We start from the raw sequence: 24685 nt of genomic DNA on the forward strand, positions 1-24685 counted from the left end.
TCACAGCCACTATCAGGAAGTGTTCCTGCACAGGGTGGAGATCAATACGCTTCTCTAAATATGTGTTAGATTTTCTAAAAGTTTGAAGAATGACCCATGTACATGATAGCATACTGAGTTTAGAATAATAACACTTTTCAATAACAATTCACGTGTAAACGCTACCGTTCACACTCGTGCTGCAGCCTGGACCGAGCGTCGTGCTGCTCACAATCCCGTGAGAAGGCTGATGCAGGCGGCCAGTGGCGCTGTAACGTCAGTGCTGCTCTGGGACTCTTGTCTTGTTGAAACACACCGCACTTATCAAACAAACATGTTGTCGCGTGATCTCAGTGTGTGCGTACAGACGCCGCCCTGCCGGATATGAGCGGCGCACGGCAGATGTTAGTGGAGCTCACCCACACTCAACTGGCGACAGTCTGTGACGTTTACGGATGTAAACGGAGCAGTCGCGCTGCGTCCACGTGCCAAACAAGGTGAGGCTCTTTTCAGATTTAGTTTCAGGAGCGCAGCGACGTACAGTGTTGAAACGTGAGTGTCACGTTTTGACAGCACAACTTGAGAAAACGCAGGCATTGAGCTGCAGATACAGGGTCCGAGGGGGGGCCACGGTTCTAACCCCACGGCCCCCCCGCGGAGATGCCACGGCTCTAACATGGCATCTCCGTTGGGGGGCCACGGCTCTAACGTATCATCTCTACTGGGGGCCACGGCTCTAACATGGCATCTCCGTTGGGGGGCCACGGCTCTGACGTATCATCTCCACCGGGGGGCCGCGGCTCTAACATGGCATCTCTGTTGGGGGGCCACAGCTCTAACGTATCATCTCCACCGGGGGGCCACGGCTCTAACATGGCATCTGGCATCTCCGTATCATCTCCACCGGGGGCCACGGCTCTAACATGGCATCTCCGTTGGGGGGCCACGGCTCTGACGTATCATCTCCGCGGGGGGGCACAGCTCTAACATGGCATCTCGGCCGGAAACGCTGCAGCTGTGACTGACCCGTCCGGGCGTTGGGGCAGAGGCTTGGGGATTAGGACTGGGGTTAACTTTGGTAGGGAGATGTTTTGGTTTTTGTGTGTATGCCTGCACTTAATCTGTATCTCTTCTATACAGTACACACACACACACACACACACACACACGGTAGCTGAAATGTTCTCTGAGTCTGAACAGACGTTTTCCATTTTATTTTTGGAATATCGCAGCTAGTAGCGGACTCTGGAGCGGCCGCCTTGCTGCAGGCCGGGCAAACGCAGGAGTGGCCGGTGCCGTTTGTGCATCTGTATATTTGACTTGATTTCACGGTCTAAGTAGATTTTGTTCGTGGGGTGTTCCGACGAGAAGAAAGCAGCAAGAAGGGCCGGGCGGGCCCTCCGCGGCTCTCAGCGGTGGGGCAGACCACACAGAGTCAGAAGTCGAGCGGGCGTCTGCTAGCTTGATAGTGAAGTTACTCCGTGAAAGCGAACAGTTAGCACATCTTACGTTTTATCAAAGGTCTAACCGCAGCTAAAGTGAACGTAGTCCAACTTAACAAAGCTAAAGTTAGCTGCCCCCCCCCCGTCATGGTGTAACAACAGTAATGTTACGGCTTCAAATCTAGGCTAACGTTTTGAGTTTTACTGTGTAACCAAAGTTACTGTAACGTCAGATTCTATAATGTAATGTTTACCTGTGCACCTTATTTCTCATAATATTTCAGATGTTAGAAATATGTTTAGTTTAAACTAACTTAAATTGAATTAATATGGGTCTGCAGCACTGGTTCCAGTGTCTATATGACAAACTAAGTGAACATCAAAATAGAGCCCCCCCGGTACTGAATGTTGTTTGATGGCTTGTCTTCCGTGAGCAGTTCAGGGAGGGGGCCCCTCGGCTCCGAGGCAGCGTTCGTGGCGTGCTGAATGCTCTGTGGACCGGTGGACGGACTAGCAGCGGTATGTGCAAAGCTGGCAATAACTTACTGATACTGACAAGGTGGGGGGAAATTAAAGATAACGAGCCTAAACATGATCTTTGTTATTGATTATAACTTTCTGTGCCATGGTAATCCACGTCCAAATCACTATTCAAATGCTGCATGTTTTTTTTTTATTATATATGCATTACCCCAAAAATTCCCATATAGCCCATGAAATAAGAACTGGTAATCCAACATTATTAACATTAAACTGCATCTGAGAGCGTAAGAGGATGACAGCAACTCAGTGTTTGGGGCGAAAGGCAAGTTGGAATTGTTCAAAGAGATTATTGTTATCAAGGTAGGTCTGGAGTTGAGATGCAACTACCCTCTCAAGAATTTTGGAGATGAATGGTAAATTGGAAATAGGCCGCTACCGGCCTATTTCCAATTTACCAATTTACCATCCAATTTGAGTCTAACCCAGGTTTTTAGTGAAGGGGGAACTGTACCTGTAGACAGAGGAGTTAATAAAGGAGGTTATCAGCGAAATGATAGAAGGCAAGCATGCTTTACCTAGAGTTGTGGGGATTGGATCCAGGTGACATGTGGAGGTACTGGATTTAGTAATATGTTTAAAAATGTGATTTTCAGTTACAAGACTGAAGTGGATGGGGAAGGTTTCATGGCGCTTGCTGATGGTAAGTCGGTATGCGCGATGTTAGCAGAGGCCAGCTGCTCATGGATAGTAGTAATTTTGGAGTTGAAAAACATCAAAAAAGAGAGATTGCATTGTTCATTTGAAGAGTTACCGTTCATGTTGGTTTTAGGTGGTTTGAGTAATCTTTTCACTGTGGAGAAGAGAGTTCTAGTATTCCATTCACTGATGATATCTGTAAAATAGGAGGTTTTAGCTATTGAGAGAGTGTTTTTGTAGTGGAGTAAATGATCAAAATACATTTGTTTATGAACAGCAAGTCCAGTCTTGGTGCAGATCCTCTCCAGGTGCCTAAAACCTTGAGCTGACGTAGTTCAGGTGTGTACCGGGGGCAGTATGGGCAAATGAGACAGCCCGTGTTTTCAGAGGGGCTAGAGTGTCAAGTGCAGAAGATACAAGTCATTGTAGTAGTCCCTTAGATCCAGGAGTGAGGTGGTGGGAGCAGGAACGGGGTTCGAGGTAATTCAACCGAGATCTTCTGGGTTAACATGTCTGATGTATATGACATGATGCGCCATTGATTTGTTGTTCAGTAGGTTGGTGTTGAATAACATAGCTTTATGGTCTGAGATGGGTAGTTGAGCAGAGGTGATGTTATGTGCTGTGATGCCGAAACAAAAACCTAAGTCAAGGAAATGGCCCATAAGGACAGTACTTGGCTGCCATTGAGTACTGTCCTTAAGTACACATTTGAGGTACTTGTACTTCACTTGAGTCCTTTCTTTTCATGTCACTACTTCCACTCCGCCACATCTCAGAGGGAAATATTGTTCTTTTTACTTCACTACATTTATCTGACAGCTTTAGTTACTAGTTATTTTACAGATTAAGATCCCTAAACATGCACCCAAAACATATGAAGAGTTTATAAAATATGATGTTTTGTTATAAATTAAACTACCCAATAGTTTCTGTACAGCTTATGTTAGTCGATTAATCAATTAGCTGATTGACAGAAACTTAATTGGCAACTATTTTGATAATCATTCAGTCCCAAACTAACATTTCGTGTTTCCAACTTCTCATGTGAGGATTTGCTGCTTTTCCTTTCAATAATTTTAATAACGATAATGTTTTGTTAATAACTGTTGGCTGATCAAAACGAGCATTGTGAAGGTGTCACTTTGGGCTCTGTCCCATTGTGACGGCAACAACAAGCCTCCTCCACACGCGGCTCACCTGCTGTTGTGAAAACGGAATCACGGGTAAAAAAATCCAAAATGCGTGTTGTCTTTTTTGGACCACTTTTTAAAACATACTGCTGATGAAATAAAAACACCCATAAATCCTGATCGGAGCACCCTTCATTTTCCTGATTATACTTAGGCTACATAGTTTTACTTAAGTAACATTTTCAATGCAAGACTTTTACTTGGAACAGGGTATTTTTACAGTGTGGTATCAGTGCTTTTACTTAAAGGATCTGAATGCTTCCTCAACTGCATATCGTGCATGCCCAGTGGAAGCCAAAGCGGCAAGCTGGTCGTACAAAGACGAGAGAGTCCATTGATGGAGGCCAGTCTCAAATAATACTGTAATTAATAATAATTATGTCTCCTAACTAGGCGTGATCTCTTCGTTCTATGTTGTTCATCATGGTGTGTGATTATTTGGAATGTCGCAGTCCTGTCAATCATGACTTCAAGCACTTAAGCTTCGAATCATGTAGGATACATGTTTTTATTAATGATGCATGTTCATATGTGGATTGGTTGTCTAGTTGTACAGCGTCTTCATGCCACTCCATTAGAGTGCCTGCTAAACGTACCTGTTGTACAATGTGTACAATGAGGTCGACCTCTGCTGCCTGCTGAAGACTCGTGCCTTTCTTCTTTATGTATGGCCGCAGATTATTAACGAGAAAATCAAATGTTTTCGACATCCTGAAGTACTTTATCCATTCTGTATCCGTAAATGTTTTGACAACGTAGGGCCACGACTGGTCACTTTTTGGTAGTGACCAGATCTGTCGGACACGACCCGACACCCATTAGGCACAAAAACAGGAACATCTCTTTTGTTTGCCACTGCTGGAAAAGGCAAAACAGTAGATGTCTTCTTTTCCATCTTTCCATTCTCCGCTGTTCTCTCTTTTTGATGTTTAAACACTGCTCTCACATAAAGCCCTGCTAATGCCAACATTTCAATGTGGCTGCTTGCTGTTAAAGAGTAGTCACTTGTCATGTTCACGTGTTCCAACGGGCATTTAACCCAGGGCTAGTGGAAGTGCACTGTGAATCATATAGCCCTGGGCTTAGGTTAACTCTGGGTTAACTGTGTGTGTGTGTGTGTGTGTGTGTGTGTGAAAAGCCCTTTAGCCAATGATCAAGATTTTCTTTTTAAGCTGTAAATGAGGGAAAACCTGATATAATATGACCCCTATATGATATATATATATATATATATATCTCAAAGACCCTTCACGCTACTGCCTACCTCATGCAATGATGAGTGACAATGAAATATATGACATGAGACATCAGACACATCAGACGTCGCCCGGCCAAACAAGGTCTGCGTCAGGTGTTGGGGAACCAGGGCATCGAGATGACAAATGGAACAAGACGGAGATGGGCGAGATGCGATAACAAGGTTCTGTTGGAATGCTACTACTCCAGTAACCCTAGTTACTAGCTCAGTGTTCCAACATCCACAAGCGGCAACTGCAACCAGATGCGATAATGAAGCCAGAAGAATAAACCGGCTGTTCGCAACTCAACCTGCGAAAGTGTACGCTCAATGGCAGGGTAATAACAGCAGAGCAGATCCAAGGCTGGAAACTGAACAATACTGGAAAAGTATATGGGAAAGGGAGGCATCACACAACAGCGATGCACATTGGCTGGCAGCTCTGAGAAAGGACCACAGCAACCTCCCTGAACAGAATCCAGTCACCATCACAGCGGCAGACATCCAAGAAAGAGTCTCAGGTATGAAAAACTGGACAGCACCGGGCCCTGACAGGATCCACACCTACTGGCTAAAGAAGCTCACTGCACGAGCTAAGAGATGGGACTTCGGGACTTACCGAAGGGCGTACAAGCCTGATCCTGAAGAATCCCCCATCCAACTATTGGCCAATAACCTCTCCACAACATGGAAGCTCATGTCAGGCATCATCGCGGCTAAGATAAGTGGACACATGGATCAATACATGAGCAAAGCACAGAAGGGCATTGGCAAAGGAACCAGAGGAGCCAAACACCAACTGCAGAAGACTGCAGAATCCGACACACCAACCTGTGCACTGCCTGGATTGATTACAAGAAAGCATATGACTCAATGCCGCACACATGGATCACTGAATGCTTGGAGATGTACAACATCAATAGGAATCTAAGAGACTTCATTGCAAACTCGATGAGGCTGTGGAAAACCACCCTTGAGGCCAATGTCAAGCCACTTGCACAAGTATCCATCAAATGTGGCATATACCAAGGAGATGCTCTGTCCCCACTGCTGTTCTGCATAGGACTGAACCCCCTCAGCCAAATAATCAACAAGACTGGCTATGGATACCGACTCAGGAACGGGGCCACCATCAGTCACCTCCTCTACATGGATGACATCAAGCTATACGCTAAGAGCGAGCGGGACATTGACTCACTGATCCACACCACCAGGATCACCTTCACAGAACTGCGCAGAACCCTCAAGCTCCCAGGCCTCTGGTAGAGGACCCGTGCTCAGGATGAGACCACCCGCAGAGGGTGATGGACAAAGTTTTTTATATATATATATATATATATATATATATATATATATATATATATATATATATATATATATATATAAAACATGAATGCAAAATCACATAATTGATGCTCAATTAAATGTAACCGTATCCACTTTTTATTAAATTACATCAGACAAAACTCTCCATGTGCATAAAACAAACAATACAAACCCAAATCATTAATTTAGAAAACAGAATTTAGTAAAATGATAACATGATATGATCACACAATGATTGAACTCAAAGTAGATGAATGATAATATTGAATCATTGCCGAGCCCTAAATACAATTGAATCTGATTTGACTATATGAGTCAATAACCAGGGAGATAATTTACGATCCAGAAGAATTACTTCTTTTTTTTCAAACGCAATGTTTATTGTTTTTTGTTCACTTAAAAAAAACAGAACACTTCGTAGCATTCACAAAACCCCTCCCTCCGTCCCTCCCCCAGTAACACAACATTCTCTGTTAAACAATGAAACATGAAATGTAATAAAGTAAATACAGGAAAAATGAATAGTGCATGCATATAAATGAATACAGTTGTATGCAAAAGTTTAGGAACCCCTGACAATTTCCATGATTTTCATTTATAAATATTTGGGTGTTTGGATCAGCAATTTCATTTTGATCTATCAAATAACTGAAGGACACAGTAATATTTCAGTAGTGAAATGAGGTTTATTGGATTAACAGAAAATGTGCAATATGCATCAAAACGAAATTAGACAGGTGCATAAATTTGGGCACCCTTGTCATTTTGTTGATTTGAATACCTGTAACTACTTAGCACTGGTTAATTGGAACACACAATTGGTTTGGTGAGCTCATTAAGCCTTGAACTTCATAGACAGGTGCATCCAATCATGAGAAAAGGTATTTAAGGTGGCCAACTGAAAGTTGTTGTTCTCTTTGACTCTCCTCTGAAGAGTGGCAACATGGGGGCCTCAAAACAACTCTCAAATGACCTGAAAAAAAAGATTGTTCTACATTATGGTTTAGGGGGAGGCTACAAAAAGTTATCGCAGAAATATAAGCTGTCAGTGTCCACTGTGAGGAACATAGTGAGGAAATGGAGGACCACAGGCACAGTTCTTGTTAAGGCCAGAAGTGGCAGGCCACATAAAATATTGGAGAGGCAAAGGCGAAGGATGGTGAGAACGGTCAAAAACAGCCCACAGACCACCTCCAAAGACCTACAACATCAACTTGCTGCAGATGGTGTCACTGTGCATCGTTCAACAATTCAGCGCACTTTGCACAAGGAGAAGCTGTATGGGAGAGTGATGCGAAAGAAGCCTTTTCTCCACACACGCCACAAACTTGTCGCTTGAGGTATGCAAACACACATTTGGACAAGCCAGCTTCATTTTGGAATAAGGTGCTGTGGACTGATGAAACAAAGATTGAGTTATTTGGTCATAACAAGGGGCGTTATGCATGGCGGCAAAAGAACACAACGTTCCAAGAAAAACACTTGCTACCCACAGTAAAATTTGGTGGAGGTTCCATCATGCTGTGGGGTTGTGTGGCCAGTGCCGGTACTGGGAATCTGGTTAAAGTTGAGGGTCGCATGGATTCCACTCAATATCAGCAGATTCTTGAGAATAATGTTGAGGAATCAGTCACAAAGTTGAAGTTACGCCGGGGCTGGATATTTCAACAAGACAACGGCCCAAAACACTGCTCGAAATCTACTCTGGCCTTTATGCAGAGGAACAAGTACAATGTTCTGGAATGGCCATCCCAGTCCCCAGACCTGAATATCATTGAACATCTGTGGGGTGATTTGAAGCGGGCTGTCCATGCTCGGCAACCATCAAACCTAACTGAACTGGAGATGTTTTGTAAGGAGGAATGGTCCAAAATACATTCATCCAGAATCCAGACGCTCATTACAGGCTATAGGAAGCGTCTAGAGGCTGTTATTTCTGCTGAAGGAGGCTCTACTAAATATTGATGTGATTTTTCTGTTGGGGTGCCCAAATTTATGCACCTGTCTAATTTCGTTTTGATGCATATTGCACATTTTCTGTTAATCCAATAAATCTCATTTCACTACTGAAATATTACTATATTATATTTATATGAAAATCATGGAAATTGTCAGGGGGTTCCTAAACTTTTGCATTCAACTGTATATAGATGTAAAAAAATCAGTGACACACACATATATATATTAAAACAGAGACAAGATGAGTGGGAAAAGGATAGATAACCTTACAAGTTGAGTTTTCACCACACTCAAACACTGGTGTCTTCTACTGTTCTACTGTCTAGGGGCGTGGAGGAGAGCAAGAAACCCTTCTGCTGAAGCTAAGAAGCAACGAGGCAGACTTTGCCAATACTTTGTGTCACTTTCATGGCAAGAGGGCATTGTGTAGGTGTGTAGGTTTAATTGCCATAGTGGTCTCAAAGTAATTTTAACGGTCACATCTCTCGCCAGCCCCCCAGTAGGGCCCGTTTTTCAGCCATTTTAAGTTATTAAAAATTAAATAAAGAAAAACAGGGTTTCAAACAATGAGTGAGATAATTTGTTATTTTAAATTCAGTGTACCTGGCTACAAATTTATCAGGTTAATTTTTTGTGAGTGTACTTATAAATCTAACATATTTCAACGAATATGCCTTATTTTATCTTAATAAACAGTTTATTACAAACAATGAGAGGTTGTGGAACACTCTACTGCTACGACATGTACTCAATTTAGTGTTATTTCGTAAGCAGTAAACAAGGCAAACTTTTCTCACAAAGCTGTGCATGACAATTTTAGTTTTGTCATTAAAAAGTTGAATGGTGGTGGTTGATTTATTCCAAAACCAAAGATACATTTCCTGCAGACAAAAAAGACTTCAGTGCATTAAAATCTAGCTGCACTGGAAAGAACATAATTTAAACAAATTACTCGTCTGAGTAGTCATGTACTGAAATATATAAAAATGAACAGAAAAAGCTCACTCACTACAGAGTGGATGATATTAATATTTCTATATATGTAAACAATTCTCAGCATTCACCATCCTTAAGAAGGAGAGTGGCTGAGGCTGGAGGCTTTGAGACTGGGCCGGTTGGCTCTGGGGCTGGAGGCTCTGCTGGGTCTGACATGGGGGATGTGGCACTTGTATTGGCATAGCTGTAATGTTCATACCTTGCCTGAGTTGAATTCCCACAAACGATTCTCCTCCTGGTTGGTACTGACTGAGGACTGTACGTTCCCTTGCCTGTTCTGCCTCGGCATCATATCGCAGATTCATAATATTTCTGCTAACTCTGAGCTGAACTACTCTTTTATATTTCTTAGGTCATTCACCATTAATTAAATACCACATCACTGTCATTAGTTGTAGATGACAGAGTTCATTTAGCTAATTCAATATTAGTAGCACCAGAGGACTTTGCCTTTGTTTTGCTGATGCGGGGCGATCTCATCATAATGCAATGTTGATTTGGTTGAAGATGTTTCCCCTTCTACAGTGGCAGAGACCGAACTTCTAGAGGACTGGGCTAAAGTTGAAGAGGGAGACATTTCATTGTTGTCACTTGATGTCTCAAGCATCACATTTTTTTCTTCCATTTGCCCCTCCTCTGTCTCTTCTATGTCCTCGGAGTCCTCAAAGTCAAGTTTTGACTTGAAACAGCACAGGTAAAGACACATGGGGGGAAAATTGTTAGGTAATAGAAGTGATGCCACCTTATTACCATTTGTTTAGGCCGAAAACTATTTTCAACAAAACTTGAGTTTGAAAGGCACTTGATATCACTTACTTAAGGGTGATTCCATTGTTCTATGCATCCTGTGGCGCTTTAAAAACTCTGTGTCTCGTAACCCATCTTTGCTTTGATGTTAGTGTAGCAGTGGACAGAAGCACCTGTTTTTGGCTTCACAAGTTTGCCATACCGCTGAGAGATGCAACTCTGGTTTTTACTTCATTGACTGCAAAAAGATGGAAAAACATTAGGGGCTTGGTCAAAACAATCACAACAGAGTTAGCATTTAAGCACATTGTACATTTTCTCTTTGTAAAACGTATCTGCACTTGTCTCATTTGCAAGGCTCATTATCTCTCTGTCCCTCTCACACATACGTGCGCCCTCGGGAGCAGTCCAAGTTTTGATTCTCTCTCTCTCTCGCACACGCACACACACACACATCAGCAGCACCAATGACTAACAGGCTAACAACAAACTAACTAACTAGCTAGATAAATCAGAACAAAAAGAACAGCGGCACTTTCCTGCCAGCGTTTCTCTCATTCATATCAGTCATGATAGTAGGAGGAGAAACATCAAAGAGGCACGCTTGCTGTTGCCACCGCTCACCCAACCAGGCCTCCATATTTTCTGTCCACATGTTGCGTCGTGTCGCCATGGCGCCTTCAGATTGCCACTACGCGCAGGCGCAATGAGAAAAAAGGCACTGACCTTGGACAATCGAGTTGTAGACCTGCTTCAACTGTGCGAGAGCCTGACAACGGACAGCCCAAAATTTCTGCATGGCAGTTGATCGGTCCTCATCTCTCCCCTGTACACTGCACAGCAAACGAATCCCGACAAAGCTGAAATTTGGTCCAACTCTAAAATGAGTCATGTGGCTCAAAAATCAGGTCAGAAATGGGCTCAAATCATACACTGTATGCCCAGCTTTAGGAAGATTGGAAAAGGTGACAAACAATGTGAGTATTTTCAGAAATCTATTCAGAGCTCTGTTTTCACTTTGACGTTAAAGGGTCTTTTTCTGTTTACCGGCGTCAAAAAAGCCACTTTAAATTTACTTTGATTTAGTGTTAAACAATAAAACATGAAACCTTCCACAAGGCTTTAATCTCTTATAGGTACTGTATCTTGTTTTTTATGGTTTGATGAAAAATACCAAGGGAGATATCCGATACCATTGACAAAACCCACCTAGAATTATTATGTAGTATGACACCCTAATTGTTTGACGTGACTACTACTAGGCCAAGGCAAGACCTTCAACCACTGTTGGTCAGCAAAAGAAAGATTTTGTGCAGAGGATGAATTGAGTCTCACAGCCTGAGGAAAGAAGCTGCTCTGTAGTCTGGTGGTACGACAGCGGATTGGCAAAGTATTCTTCTGTATTGCTTGCCAGACGACTGCAGGGTGAAGAGGCTGTGGCTAATGTGGGTATTGTCTTTTAGTATCCTTTGGGCTCTGCTTGGGGCTACACACCCACTGCCCAAAGGTTGACGCCCCGGGAACATCCCGAACACAGCAAAATAAGATAATACAGGCAGAGGGCAGATACAGACACCACCACACATTTCTAGTGGGTCGTAAGTGATGATTTAGATGGATTATTTTTGTAGGAGTCTATACATTGTTTTTTAGGAAAATCCTACTTACTCTGCCTTTAAGTTTCCTTAAGAAATACAGTCGTTTCTGAGCTTTCTTTACCAGTGTAGAGATGTGTGATGTCCAGGTTCTCTGTGATTCTGATTCAGGTGTGTGAGGGCTGAGTGGAGGGCAGTTGAAATGGCATCCTCTGTGGATCTGTTGGTTCTGAAAATGTCAGTAATGACATCGACTAGTTGGTTGGCACATGTTCTTAGTATATGGCCAGGGATATTATTAAGCCCAGCAGCTTTACTCATATTCCATCTTAGCAGGATTATTTTCATATCTGTTGTGGATACTGACAGTGGCCGGTACTCTGGAGGAGTAGACTTGACAACTGACTCTTTGTTGAAGAGATCAAAGCGAGCATAAAATGTGTTAAGCTCATTTGGCAACGTGGCCTCACACATTGACCAAAATTGGGGTGAAGTAGGGGTTTGTAGCTGCCAGAAATGTTTGTATAAACATGGTCCAGGGTATTACTTCCCCTTGTGGGGTCGTGGACATGCTGACGGGATTTAGGTAAAACTGTTCTGAGGTCTGTTTGATTAAAATCACCATCTTCTGTGTCTGTCTATGCAGACTTACAGGAAAGGAAGCAAAGATGAGGGTTTCCACCAGTCAACTGCAGCAGCTCACCATCTTCACCACAGTGCTGACTGGTGGAGGGATTGGCACCATGTACTATCTGCAGCAGAGTGAGTACAAATGGGAAATGTGAAGCTGTGTGTAAACCAGCACAAGAAGTTGGGGTATCACAAGTTTTAAAATGGTTCTGTGTATGCTGAATCCCACATGCTTTATTCTCTTACAATTCAACTGACATTTAAACATCACATGACTTACACAGCATACGGTCAGCACACACTATCTCCAGTGCTTCCACTTCAACTGGTTTCATCCCTTATACTTAAACTGACAATTTGCCAGCTTTTTGCACTTACACAATGTCTACACAGCCTGCAATAACGAATGCAACGCTGTTGTGTATGAGCCACACCGGTGGCTGTAGTTGCTTCTACCTATCCTCCGTTATGGAGGTTGTTATGGAGGTTGTTGTTATGTAAGAGCGAGAGTTTGTATGGGCAACAAACAGTAAAGTAATGTGTATGTCCACAAGTTATTGGGCGTAAAATTGGTGACGAAAATTGAGTTTTCGTTCCCACCTCTCTCTCCATTCCTGGCACTGTCCTTCGACTTGCTGTCATGAATCGATTCAAACGTTCAAACGCTGGACTAGCAGATAGTGAGAGAAACTTCCAATGTCCTGATGATTTAACTCTAGCAAAGGCATGGAAATAGGATTCCAGATTGAATATACACCCGCGTTAAGTGCGGTCCACACCAAGAGCGATAACTATAACAATAACTATTCAATTAAATTTTATTTATATAGTGCCAATTCATAACAGAAGTTATCTCATTGCACTTTTTCTATACAGCAGGTCTACACCGAACTCTATATATTATAATTTATAATATTTACAGAGACCCAACAAATCCCACCATGAGCAATTACTTGGTGACAGTGGCAAGGAAAAACTTAGAGAGAGAGAAGCCCATGGTTCACCACCAATCTATTCACATTTCCCACAAGTTCTCCCCAATCAGGGACACACCATTTTTCAGCTCCATTTTGAGAAACGTGAAGTTAGCAACACCAGTGACCATAGTCAAATGTATTCCTGGGGCCAGAGTGGGCAACATTGAATCCTATTTAAAACTGCTGACTGAGGATCCCCGTCTTCAGTGCTCGCCAGCGGGTAAATGTAAATATAGTAAGATTGTTATTCACGTCAGCAGTAACGACTCCTGATTACGCCTATCGGAGGTCACTAAAGTTAATGTTGAATCGGTGTGTACATATGCAAAGACAATGTCGGACTCAGTAGTTTTCTCTGGGCCGCTGCCAAGCCGCATGTCTTCTTTCCACCGCTGGCTGTCGAGGTGGTGTCCAGCAAATGATGTGGGCTTTATAGATAATTGGCAGACTTTTTGGGGAACACCTGGTCTGATTAGGAGGGACGGCATTCATCCCACTTTGAATGGAGCAGCTCTCATATCTAGAAAGCTGTCCAACTTTATTAGTGAACCATGACAACCCAGAGCTGAGACCAGGAGGCAATAAAATTTATTTGTATATTGCCAATTCATTACAGAAGTTATCTCATTGCACTTTTACTAAAGAGCAGGTCTAGACCGTACTCTTTATAATATTATTTACAGAGACCCAACAAAACCCACCACGAGCAAGCACTGGTGACAGTGGCAAGAAAAAACTTCCTTTTAACAGGCAGAAACCTTGGACAGAACCAGACTCAATGGTGGGCGGCCATCAGCCGCTGCCGTGTTAGGTTTGGCACAATGCCAATTCCACCAATAATTATAAAATTGTAACAATGTAATGGTAGTATTAATATTAATAAAGTATTAATAATAGGAATGATAGTCATAGGAATGATAATGACAATAATATTAACAAGCCAATAACAACAACTGTAGTTGTTGAGCAGGAACATGGGGGCAGCAGGTGGCCCACAACCACAGATCCAGTCTCATCCAGTCTCCAGAGCATGTGTCACACTTTCCATTAATGCCTAATTGGTCCTGTAGTAACATGCAGTAATGGGATAATCTGCATACAGATGGAGAACATGTTTTCCAGGTTGGGTGTGAAAGACTAAGAACGAGACATGTCAGACTAAACAAAATTATAACTCATTCGAAAGCCTTGTTTTTAGTCTTTCTCACCCAACCTGGAAAACATGACAGCCAATTCTATTTGTTATAGTGTACCACGCTCCTGGTCCTTATTCTGAATATGTATCTGAATTCTCAGAGTTTTCATCAAGTTTAGTCCTTAAAACAGATAAAGTAATTATTGTAGGTGATTTCAATGTTCATGTGGACGTTGAAAATGATAGTACTTAGTACTGCATTTATCTCATTATCAGATTTGATTGGCTATTGCCAGAGTGTACATAAACTCACTCACTGTTTTAACCACACCCTCAACCTTGTTCTGGTATATGGCATTGAAATTGAACATTTAATAGTCTTTCCACAGAATCCGTCATTATCGGACCATTATTTAATAACTTTTGAAATCCTATTAATGGACTACGCGCCATTAGGCAAAAACTCCTACTCTAGATGTCGGATAGTGCTGTAGCTAAAATTAAGGAAGTGATCCCATCTGCATTTAATTCAATGCTATGTCTCTATATAACAAAGGACTCCTATGCTAATTTCAGCCCCTCCCAAATTGACCATCTTGTTGATAGTGTTGCAGGCTCACTGCGAACGACACTCAATTCTATCACCCCTCTAAAAAAGAAGACAATAAAACAAAGAAGGTTAGCTCCATGGTATAACCCCCAAACCCGCAAATTAAAGCAGGGCCTAAGCAACACAGAGTAACTTAAATTTCAGAGTTCTCAGACCATTTTCACAATTGAGAATGACTTCCGGACGGGAGCCGAAACGTTTTGATTCTGAAAACAGTGTCCAGATGACTACGACTGAAACCTTTTCTACGATGGAACACTCCTGGACGAATGAGGGACTACACCGTCTTGTTAGGCTGCTTAAAGACGTTTTACCCTTAGTTAGCACTTCTTTACTGGATATGATCAATATGTCTTTATTAACAGGCCATGTACCACAATCCTTCAAAGTAGCTGTAATTAAACCACTTCTTAAAAAGCCCACTCTTGATCCAGGGGTTTTAGCCTATAGACCTATATCTAACCTTCCCTTTCTCTCTAAGATCCTTGAGAAAGCAGTCGCCAATCAGTTGTGTGACTTTCTAAATAACAATAGTTTATTTGAGGATTTTCAGTCAGAATTTAGAGTGCATCATAGCACTCAGCACTGGTGAAAATTACAAATGACCTTTTAATTGCATCAGACAATGGACTTGTCTCTTTACTTGTCTTATTAGATCTTAGTGCTGTGTTCGACACCATTGACCATCACATCCTATTAGAGAGACTGGAATATTCAATTGGCATTAAAGGAACCGCACTAAGCTGGTGTAAATCCTATCTATCAGATCGATCTCAGTTTGTACATGTTAACGGTGAGTCCTCCGTGCACGCTAAAGTTAGTCACAGAGTTCTGCAAGGTTCTGTGCTTAGACCAATTCAACTCTTCCCACTCCGGATGCTCACAGCTCACGCTGAGAATTTGTACGGCTATGGAAACTCTAAAATTGGAATGGTGGGCACTATAGCCTCCTTCTCTGTTCGCTACAGGACCAAGGCTCTCCCATTGTACACCTTCCAAGTGTTTTGCGACTTGGAGTTCTCCATCCTGGACAACACTGGCTCCACCATTCTAGCTGTTAGCTCACCTTGGCAACAGCACTGGCCGTTTGTGTTTGACGGCCTTGGCTGCCTCAATACCCACCAGCCCCTCCTCTACCCTGACATGTACCCAGTCATCCAGCCCCTGCGCCGCCTGCCCTTTCCCTGTGTGATTACATGACTGCTGAGCTATAGAAGCTGGTGGAGGCAGGCATAATCAAGCAGGTGGACAAACACCCCTGGATCTGCAACCTGGTGGTGGCAAGGAAAAACTCAGGGGGCTTACGCCTGTGCATCAACCTCAGGTCAGTGAACAAGGCTGTGATCCCTGACAGGTACCCCCAACTTCAGCATGGCACTGATAGCCCCATTGCATTCACCTCTCAATCCCTCACTGCACCAGAATAGAAGTATTCAGTGGGGGAGTGAGAGGCGTTGGCATGTGAGGGGTGGCGCATGTACTTGTATGAGTGGCACTTTACACTGTGAACAAACCACCAGGACCTCACAGCCCTGCTTGCGTCAACTGGGTCAGGGTGCAAACCTGTGAGGAGTCACTGCTTGTTGGAAATGCTCCAGCAATACAACTTCTCTCCACAGTTCATCCCACGCCGAGAGAACGTGGTGGTGGACTTGTTCTCGTGCTCCACCCCTAGCCTGGCACTGGACTTTGGCCCAGACACAATGGAAACAGATGTCATTCAGACGCTTCACACCCAGCACCAGGCCACAGTTTCTCTCTAGGACCTCCAGCTTGCCTCAAAACAGGACCTATGATTTCCCAGCTCCATACTTTCAGAAGTTCAACCAGACACTAAAGAATGGCATCAGAGCACACCTGGTGGATGGTCTTCCCCTCTCAGTTTGCATTCTGCTTCACTCACCAGACTCTCCATCCCACCTTACGATGGGTCGTGAGCTACAGCTTCCCCTGGATCGGCTGTGGCTACATGTAGTTGCAATGTCAGCACCAGCATCAGCACCACCAGCACAACAGAGCAGCAGGGTCGCAGACCACCAGCATCAGATGAAACAGCAGTTTGACAAGAGAACACTTTGTTTCACAGTGCTGGACTGGATCCAGGTTTCCAACCTAGGGAGAACCACAAGCTGCTCTCCTTCTGTTCCACACCAATTCAGGTCACCAATCAGCTGGGACCAGTCACCTTCCACCTGTTCAACGGATCAAGGTGGCATGCAGGTCGCCTCCACAACGTTGCACCACCCTCCATCACAGACCGAGGGACTGTGGTTGTGGGGGGGTGTACAGCGATCTGTGACAGTCTGCTGTAAAGGAGGTTGTTGTTATGTTAGTGAGAAGTTTTATGGGCAACGCTCAATAACAGTATTAGGTGTCACGCCGCTGGGAGACTTGACTAGAGGTTGTGCATCTAGTGTTTGAGTGCGTATGTGTGAACCCAAGGTTACTCTTCAACTGACAGTTGAACTTCTTTCGGCGCTTATACTTTAACTGACTTTGCAGCTGCTTTCACCTGCTACATGTCAGCTACATCCAACTATTCTCATCTTTTACTCCTCAACTCACTGCTTTCATCTAGTACCCTTTGAATGAGAAGTTCAACTGCTCTCAGTCATTACCCTTTAACAGTTCAACTGTTTTCAGCACTTTCACTTATTATTATTTTATAACCCTCTTCATGTCATTTTGAAACTTTCTGTCTACTGTTCAATTAGAGAAGTTCAGTGAGTCAGACTACCACAGACTGGCTCTACAGAAGTTGGAAGCATGTCCAGTTGCCATGGAAAGCCTGGGGGCCCCACCTTTAAAAGTCCACAACATCCATCTGACTGACAGAAACAACTGCATAGATCAGCACACTGCACAGGTACTGTGTTTTTAAAAAAAATCATCAAAATTTGTTATTTTGCATTTGACAGGAGCTTTCACCAGATCCCTGTGCTGGCCACTTGGCCAGCTTTGCGTCACTGTGCAAATGTTTGTTTGGGTACCTTGTCCTTGTAATTGTAATTGAATTTGTATTTTGTTGCAGATAAAGATCCCTGTGACTGGATCAAAAATTGGAGGTTATCTGTATAGTTCTTCAATTAGAGACCCTAATACTAACAGGTGAGTACATTCTGTTCTATACTTCAATGCAAATAATGGTGACAATGAATTTTCATCCACTTTATTGTGACATAGTAATGTGATATGTAAATGATTGTCACAGAATCTTCATAGAAATGTACAGTGATATATCAATGCCGATGCTGACATTCTTATTAATTGTCGGCAAATTGATGTGGCATAGTGACATAACATGGGGGGGACTCTGTTTTCGAGCAGCACAAGCAGCGCAGTTTGGAAATTCACTTTGCACGTCTATGTGGTATGTTGGTGCCCAGTACAGAGTGTGTAGTAATCTATGAATGAATGTGTGTGATTCTTACAGCTACGATATACTGTATGGAAGTATCGCACCAGAGTGCAATTCCATTACACACGGCCATGTTACAGGGGCTCATTACTCCTGTACATCACTGCCTCCTTTCCAACCTTTTAGCAAAAGTGGCGTTTCATATTTTATTCTGGAAATACATTACAATGCTAACACTACTGCATCACATCAAATACGAAATAATGTGATCAGTTACACATGACAGTTAGCTCGGGTAAGCTAAGAGACCAGTGATGTGACTAGCTGAGATTGTATTAAGAAATCACTACACCCTGTGATCTATATGCTCTATGAACTAAAATTGCAAGTGCGCTTGCACATGCGGCAATAAAATAAGGCCCAGGGAGTTTTATGCCACAAGTTGTGTGGTGACATAAGGAGCATTGTGCAAACTATGATAATGCTTGTAACGTAACATACAGATTTTAATGCAAATTAGAGTGACACTTAAATGTGACATTGGGAGTTTTATGTTATATTCAGACCAACATCCAGTATATAGAAATCTAACAGACTCAACTCCTCCTATCTTACACTTTTTTCTTTTGAAGGTCAAAGTTTATGTCACATTGTCAATATAGCATTACCAGTGCTCTGTATGCACCATTCCTGACCTATGTTTGTCCCTCCCTGCAGGTGGAGTCTGAAGCAGGCAGTTCTGAAGCTCCGGGAAGGACAGACCATCGACCTGCTGAATCCTCCCCCACCAGCTGCAGCACAAATCCAGGCAACAGAGCACACAAAGGGGCTAGACACAGGCCACTGGCATTGACCAACTCCATGTAGTAATGAGAACAATGAAAGTGGAAGTCGACCTGCTTTAATAGTTTCTGAGTAGAGGTCTAATTCACCAAAATAATGTGGTATATTTACCAATTAAATAATGTGATGTTGGCATGTTATTGCACTGACTGTTGTGTTTCTCTGTTAAGTCATTGCTGGACTTTTATTTTATTTCCTTTCAAAGTATGATGTGCCACAGGTCCAGACATGCAAAACCAGGTGAACAAAAATCTGTTGACTGGTTCTGATGGACTCCAAAATCTAACACGAGTGTCAATCCGGGCACTGGTTAGGAGCCTAGGCCACGATCCAATGAAGTCCCGTTGCTGTTTAACCGTTTATAAGTACTGCCGTGAGGCTGGAGTTACTGAGACACTACGCTACCTCCCTGCCTATCAGCTAGGTCGTCAGGTTGTTGGAGGATTTACACATATTGTAGTAGCGCACTGAAAAGCCGGCGAAGAGCGGCTCAGCATAATGCCTGTGTGATTGAGAAGTTGTTAATTTGAAAGAAAAACATGTATTTTAACTGTAATGATGTTTTTAAAAAAAAAAGGAATTTGTTTTGCTTGCATAGATTAGGTGTGTTTACTCTGTACCAATGAACACCCGTGTTGCTCGTTTTATGACCATATATGTATTCTTTTTGGGAGAACCCCTAAAGTTGTAGTAATTTCCGGGGTCTCACCGGAAAAAATGCCGGGAAGGGGAATGAATGCCTACTCTACTGTCTCTAATCACTGGAGTAAATTTATATCAGTATGTGTTACAAGGTGTCACTCCTCCTCAAGAATATTAGTATCTGACAGAGAACCGGAGGACGTAAGAGGGAATACCCCCCACATTAGGCTTCTCCTCCCTCCTTGAGTTCCTGCCCTAACACCTCTATCGCTAGTCCCTCTCTTGAGAAACATAGACTCCTAACATTTTAGAGAATTGTTAGAAAACAAGGGGCCTTACCGAACTATTGTGAAAGTAGCCTTGGATGGATGGATCAAAGAATCAGCTCTAGAGAATCATTGAATAACTCGATTTCGTAAAACGATTTACCTAGTTTCACCAAAGTTCAAAAATTATACAAAGCCAGAAACTAATACTTTGAGATAGAGAATAAAAAGAGTGAAGAAACCAAACAAAATTCTCAATCAAAGGCAAAAATGTCAACAAGGACCAAAGAGGAAATTACTACCCCTTTAGGGGTTCTCCCAAAAAGAATACATATATGGTCATAAAACAAGCAACACGGGTGTTCATTGGTACAGAGTAAACACACCTAATCTATGCAAGCAAAACATTTTTTTTAAAAACATCATTACAGTTAAAATACTTTTTTTTTTCTTTCAAATTAACTTCTCAATCACACAGGCATTATGCTAAGCCACCTTAACTATTTTTACACTGAGCATCCTGTTTGCTCAGGTTAGAGGAAAGAGCCCATATCCGTTTGACCTAGACACGCAGCCAGCTTCCCCTTTTTAGCGGATGCTCAAGTTCTGAGCAGGAGCACCAGCAGAATGCATCCGTGATCCTCTTCTGTGTTTTCAAAAGGCAGGGTTACCCTGGTGATGGAAGGCTCAAACTGTTTCTGTGTTTCTGACTTTTGAGAATAGGTGTTGCAAAACACCTACTCTCAAAGAAATTTGCAAAACAGCAAAAGCATGCTCGGTGTGTGTTTTGTTCTTGAAACTCTTCATACAATCAACAAGATCTCATAAAGCAAATATGTTATCAAGAAACTCTTCAAAAAGACAGCAAAAACACAAACACAGTGCATAAAAAACACAAGTTCACACCCGGAGATGGGCAGTATTTCACTGAAATGAATTAAAAACACACATTTAATTACCTTTTGAGTATTTTGTGAATTGTACTTTGCACAGCAGAAACACACGAGATGTAGTTTGTAACAAAATACTTTAAGAGCTTGTATTTGTGTATTTGAAATACTTAAAATCCATTATTTCCTATGTAATTTTATTCTCAAATATGACACATTTGTATTCCAGGTTTAAACTGTAGAAAAAAACTGTTAGCCTAATCACAGTCTTTGGCTAAATGCAAGTGAATCATGTGAAATGTCCTGTCAGGTCCAGCAATGTGCTCCGTGTCAACTACCGTATTTCATTTGTGTTCCTCGTGATCGGTAGCTTGAGGAAAGCAGCTGCTTTGGTGTTTGGTGCAAATTTCCCCAAAGATAAAGGTATGTAATCAAAATATGATCAGAAATCGCATGCTAAGGCAAGCTTACTGAATGACCCTAAAATACAAGAAGCAATTAGCAAACACACGTGCTCTAGAACTGGCAAATATACTTACTCGCTAGTAACCACCCAGCATGCACACCTGAATTTGCAGCCTCCCACCTCCAAGATATTAGAAGAGCTCACCTTTTCAGTGTAGGGGGGTTAAGGTCAGACCCATATTGAGGTTACTAAATCCCTAAAATACAATACAATTACTTTGTATAGAATGTATTTTTATTTTTCAAATTGCAAATACATTTCCATAAGATTGACAACCGCTGTGTCCTCCTCTCCTCCGTAAAAGAAAATAAGGGGACACGTTTCACGTGCCCGTACATGGGGCTGACAGACGCTTGTGCACGTGCATGACCTGTAGTGCACCATGAGTGACGTGCAAGTCTGGGATGCGGACATGTCCGGTCACACCTTCCTTTCACAACCCCCCCTCCCAAGAGCACTTGTTGATCCCCAATATGGGCACGGATGTTGTTAAATTGGTGTAAGGGTTTTTTGGGAGTGGCTTTGACATGGTACAGCTACATAGTGTCATTGTGGGGACAGATCATATAGTAAACTGTGACTGTGGAACGTTGGCTGCTACATTTGACAAAGATTTTGCATTGATTCAGGGCGACGGCTGCATCTCGACTGAGTGACTGATTTGCAGTGCTTCTTTTCCATTTTGCACTGATTCTGTCAACATCCGAATACAGGTAATCATTCAGGGGTCTTGACACCAAAGTGACGCATAAATCTTGCTGATGCTGATCTGCTTATGGCTCCTAGAAAGAAAAAGTCCTCCCCAAAAAACCTGACTGACTTTCTGGATCAAAAGGCAGGGGCTCCACAGTATGAATGGGATGTGGAAGATTTTAGTGTATGGGGGTACTTGTTTGACCAAGGAGCGGTGTTTTACACCAGAGAAGCCGCTGAATGGAACTACACCACACATTCGTTTTTTTGACAGAGATTGGGATCATTTCAGAAACAAAATTTGTGAAGAGCCCAGTAACTCGAAAGGGGTGTCCACAGCACAATGGGATGGATCTGTGTCTGGAGAGACCTACCGTGTAGAAACAGACCTTCTACATCCAGAATCCTACATCTTTTTCAGACTATGCATGGATAACTCTGTTATTCAAAAGGCTCGGAGGGGCACCCCTGACGAGCATAAACCCTACCCCATTACAGCTAAAGAATGGGAAACATGGTTTACCACTGGTTTTGTAGTCCAGTGGAGTGATTGGGGGAGAACCCAAGACCCAAGGTCTCAAAAGAAAACTTTTTGAAGCTCTGGCAAGTGACTGGGCTCCAGAGGATGATAAGGAGAATAAACCAGGGAAGACGGGCCTCGTCATTTATCCCCGAACCCTCAAACCAGGTCGGCATGATCACCTCAAATATCTCCAATCTCTACCGTTTATAGAACCGTTCTGAATAGTTGTGCAGAAAGACGCACAACGAAAAGAAAAGAAATTCAATATTTCGATTGTTCTGAATTTAGCATATGTTTTGTACACGTGTGAGGCTTTATGCATGGTGTGATGTGCCGCCGACTTACGACATGCCTAATTAATTTTCCAAAAATAATTGGGTGGATGACATCGGTAAAGAGTTGGGGAAAAGAAATTTGACATTTCTTTCTCCTGAAGAAACACGAGGAGACGATACCTGCAGAGAGACAGTTTATTGCCGATTGTTTGGACACTGTGGACTACTTTGATCATGATGTGATGATAATCCAAGTGTCCGCGATATTATAGAGGTAACAACAGCCTTATTTACACAAAATTCTTCAGCAAAGAACTAAAAAAACGTGTTTATAGTACTTAAATGGATAACCAGTACAGACAATCTCACTGACATACTTCCCTTGCATTGTATCTAAGGGCATCTGGGGGAAAAGTAAGAGCTTTTTAATGAAAATTATGCAAATGCTCAAGCATATGTACTGGACTGTCTCGGGATTGTATCGCCTTCTACGTACAACATTCTGCTTCGCAGAAATGGTTGATGAGGCCGTTTCTCATTGCAACACTAAAACAGATCACCACAGTGGATAGGCTGCGTACAGTCAAGGATTCTCTGAACATTTGGAGTGGAAAAACACTACAGAGTAATGAGGAACGTATCTAGTCGGCAAAACTATGTCAAAAAGAAATATATATATCATATATAAGATGAGAACTTTGCTGTGTGATGCTGTTAATAATGCAGTATGTGACACTGATAGATTTCTACGTTGTCCTAGATTTGAAAAGCAGACTGAGTGACAGAGGAGTGGCATGCTGTGGTGCAAGTGATTGCAGATAAATACGCAGATGTGAAATCTACTCTAGTCAATGTTGTTAGTTGTTTTCCTTTGAACGATAATGAATTCCACATGGGTCATGTGTTTTGTTTTTGTACTTTTAGTACTGATCTGTGTGTGTTGATGTTGATAATGTAATGCAATGTTTAGTAGACTCTTTGCTCAGTAAAAATACAAATGCCTGTATAAGTGTATACCAAAAACGTAAAAGCACTCTATTTGACAGTACAGGTATTCGCTGTGCAGACTCTGATATAGAAAACTGGCTCTTAAAACAAGATGCTTCTACTCTTCACGGAACGGCTCCTTTGCATTTTAGGAGAAAGAAAGTGTTAGTGAATACGATAGATTGGTAGTTCCAGCTAGATCTAGAGGACATGTCAGCTTATTCTTCAGAAACATTACTTATTAACATGTATAGACGTATTTTCAAAATACGCAGAGGCTCGGTGCTTGAAACATAAAAGTGGTAGATGTGTCTCAGCAGCCTTTAAAGATGTTTCAGATGAAGGTAGAATACCCCATAAAATACAAACAGACAAAGGAATTCTTAAAGAGTTTGAAGCATTAATCAAAAATAATAGAATTATTCACTTCACCACATCAAATGAGACTAAGGCCTCTCTTGTTGAGCATTTCAATAAGACTCTGAAATCTAAAATGTGCCGTTATGTAACAGCCAATAATTCTAAACGTTATATAGACATTTTGCAAGACTTAGTCAGCTCATACAGAGATATCGTCGTTGTATTAAAATGAAACCATCATGGCTACCAGGAGCATTACATCCCTGAAAAACAAGAGCTCCAGAGTTAGCTTCTCACAGTATTAGCTAACACAGTCCACCCCTGTACTGACAGTAAGATAGATGCTAGCTCAGCATAACTCACTTTTCTTTCAGTTA

General features: G+C 42.4%; 1 protein-coding gene across 4 annotated transcripts; it reads left to right on the forward strand.

The window, feature by feature from the left end:
* Positions 1-343: 343 nt before the first annotated feature.
* LOC122886471 (cytochrome c oxidase assembly factor 1 homolog) lies at positions 344-19346 on the forward strand. 4 transcript variants are annotated; one of them, XM_044218715.1, is made up of 6 exons: positions 437-476; positions 1859-1940; positions 12300-12415; positions 17720-17871; positions 18037-18113; positions 19081-19346. In XM_044218715.1, the coding sequence occupies exons 3-6, from the start codon at positions 12322-12324 to the stop codon at positions 19214-19216; spliced, it is 459 nt and encodes a 152-aa protein (XP_044074650.1). In that variant the 5' UTR covers positions 437-476; positions 1859-1940; positions 12300-12321; the 3' UTR covers positions 19217-19346. The 4 variants fall into 4 exon arrangements, with proteins under 4 accessions (XP_044074648.1, XP_044074650.1, XP_044074651.1 ...); XM_044218713.1 differs by lacking the exon at positions 1859-1940 and having other exon boundaries at positions 344-476; XM_044218716.1 differs by lacking the exons at positions 437-476; positions 1859-1940 and adding an exon at positions 5129-5133.
* The last annotated feature ends 5339 nt before the right edge of the window (positions 19347-24685 follow it).

This window comes from Siniperca chuatsi, linkage group LG13, assembly GCF_020085105.1.
Source record: "Siniperca chuatsi isolate FFG_IHB_CAS linkage group LG13, ASM2008510v1, whole genome shotgun sequence".
Taxonomy (NCBI): domain Eukaryota; kingdom Metazoa; phylum Chordata; class Actinopteri; order Centrarchiformes; family Sinipercidae; genus Siniperca; species Siniperca chuatsi.

Coding starts and splice junctions, on each gene's coding strand:
- LOC122886471 (XM_044218713.1), top strand. CDS start 364: ATGAGCGGCGCACGGCAGATGTTAGTGGAGCTCACCCACACTCAACTG. Junction 477..12,299: donor GCGTCCACGTGCCAAACAAG/GTGAGGCTCTTT, acceptor CTGTCTATGCAG/ACTTACAGGAAAGGAAGCAA. Junction 17,872..18,036: donor TAGATCAGCACACTGCACAG/GTACTGTGTTTT, acceptor ATTTTGTTGCAG/ATAAAGATCCCTGTGACTGG.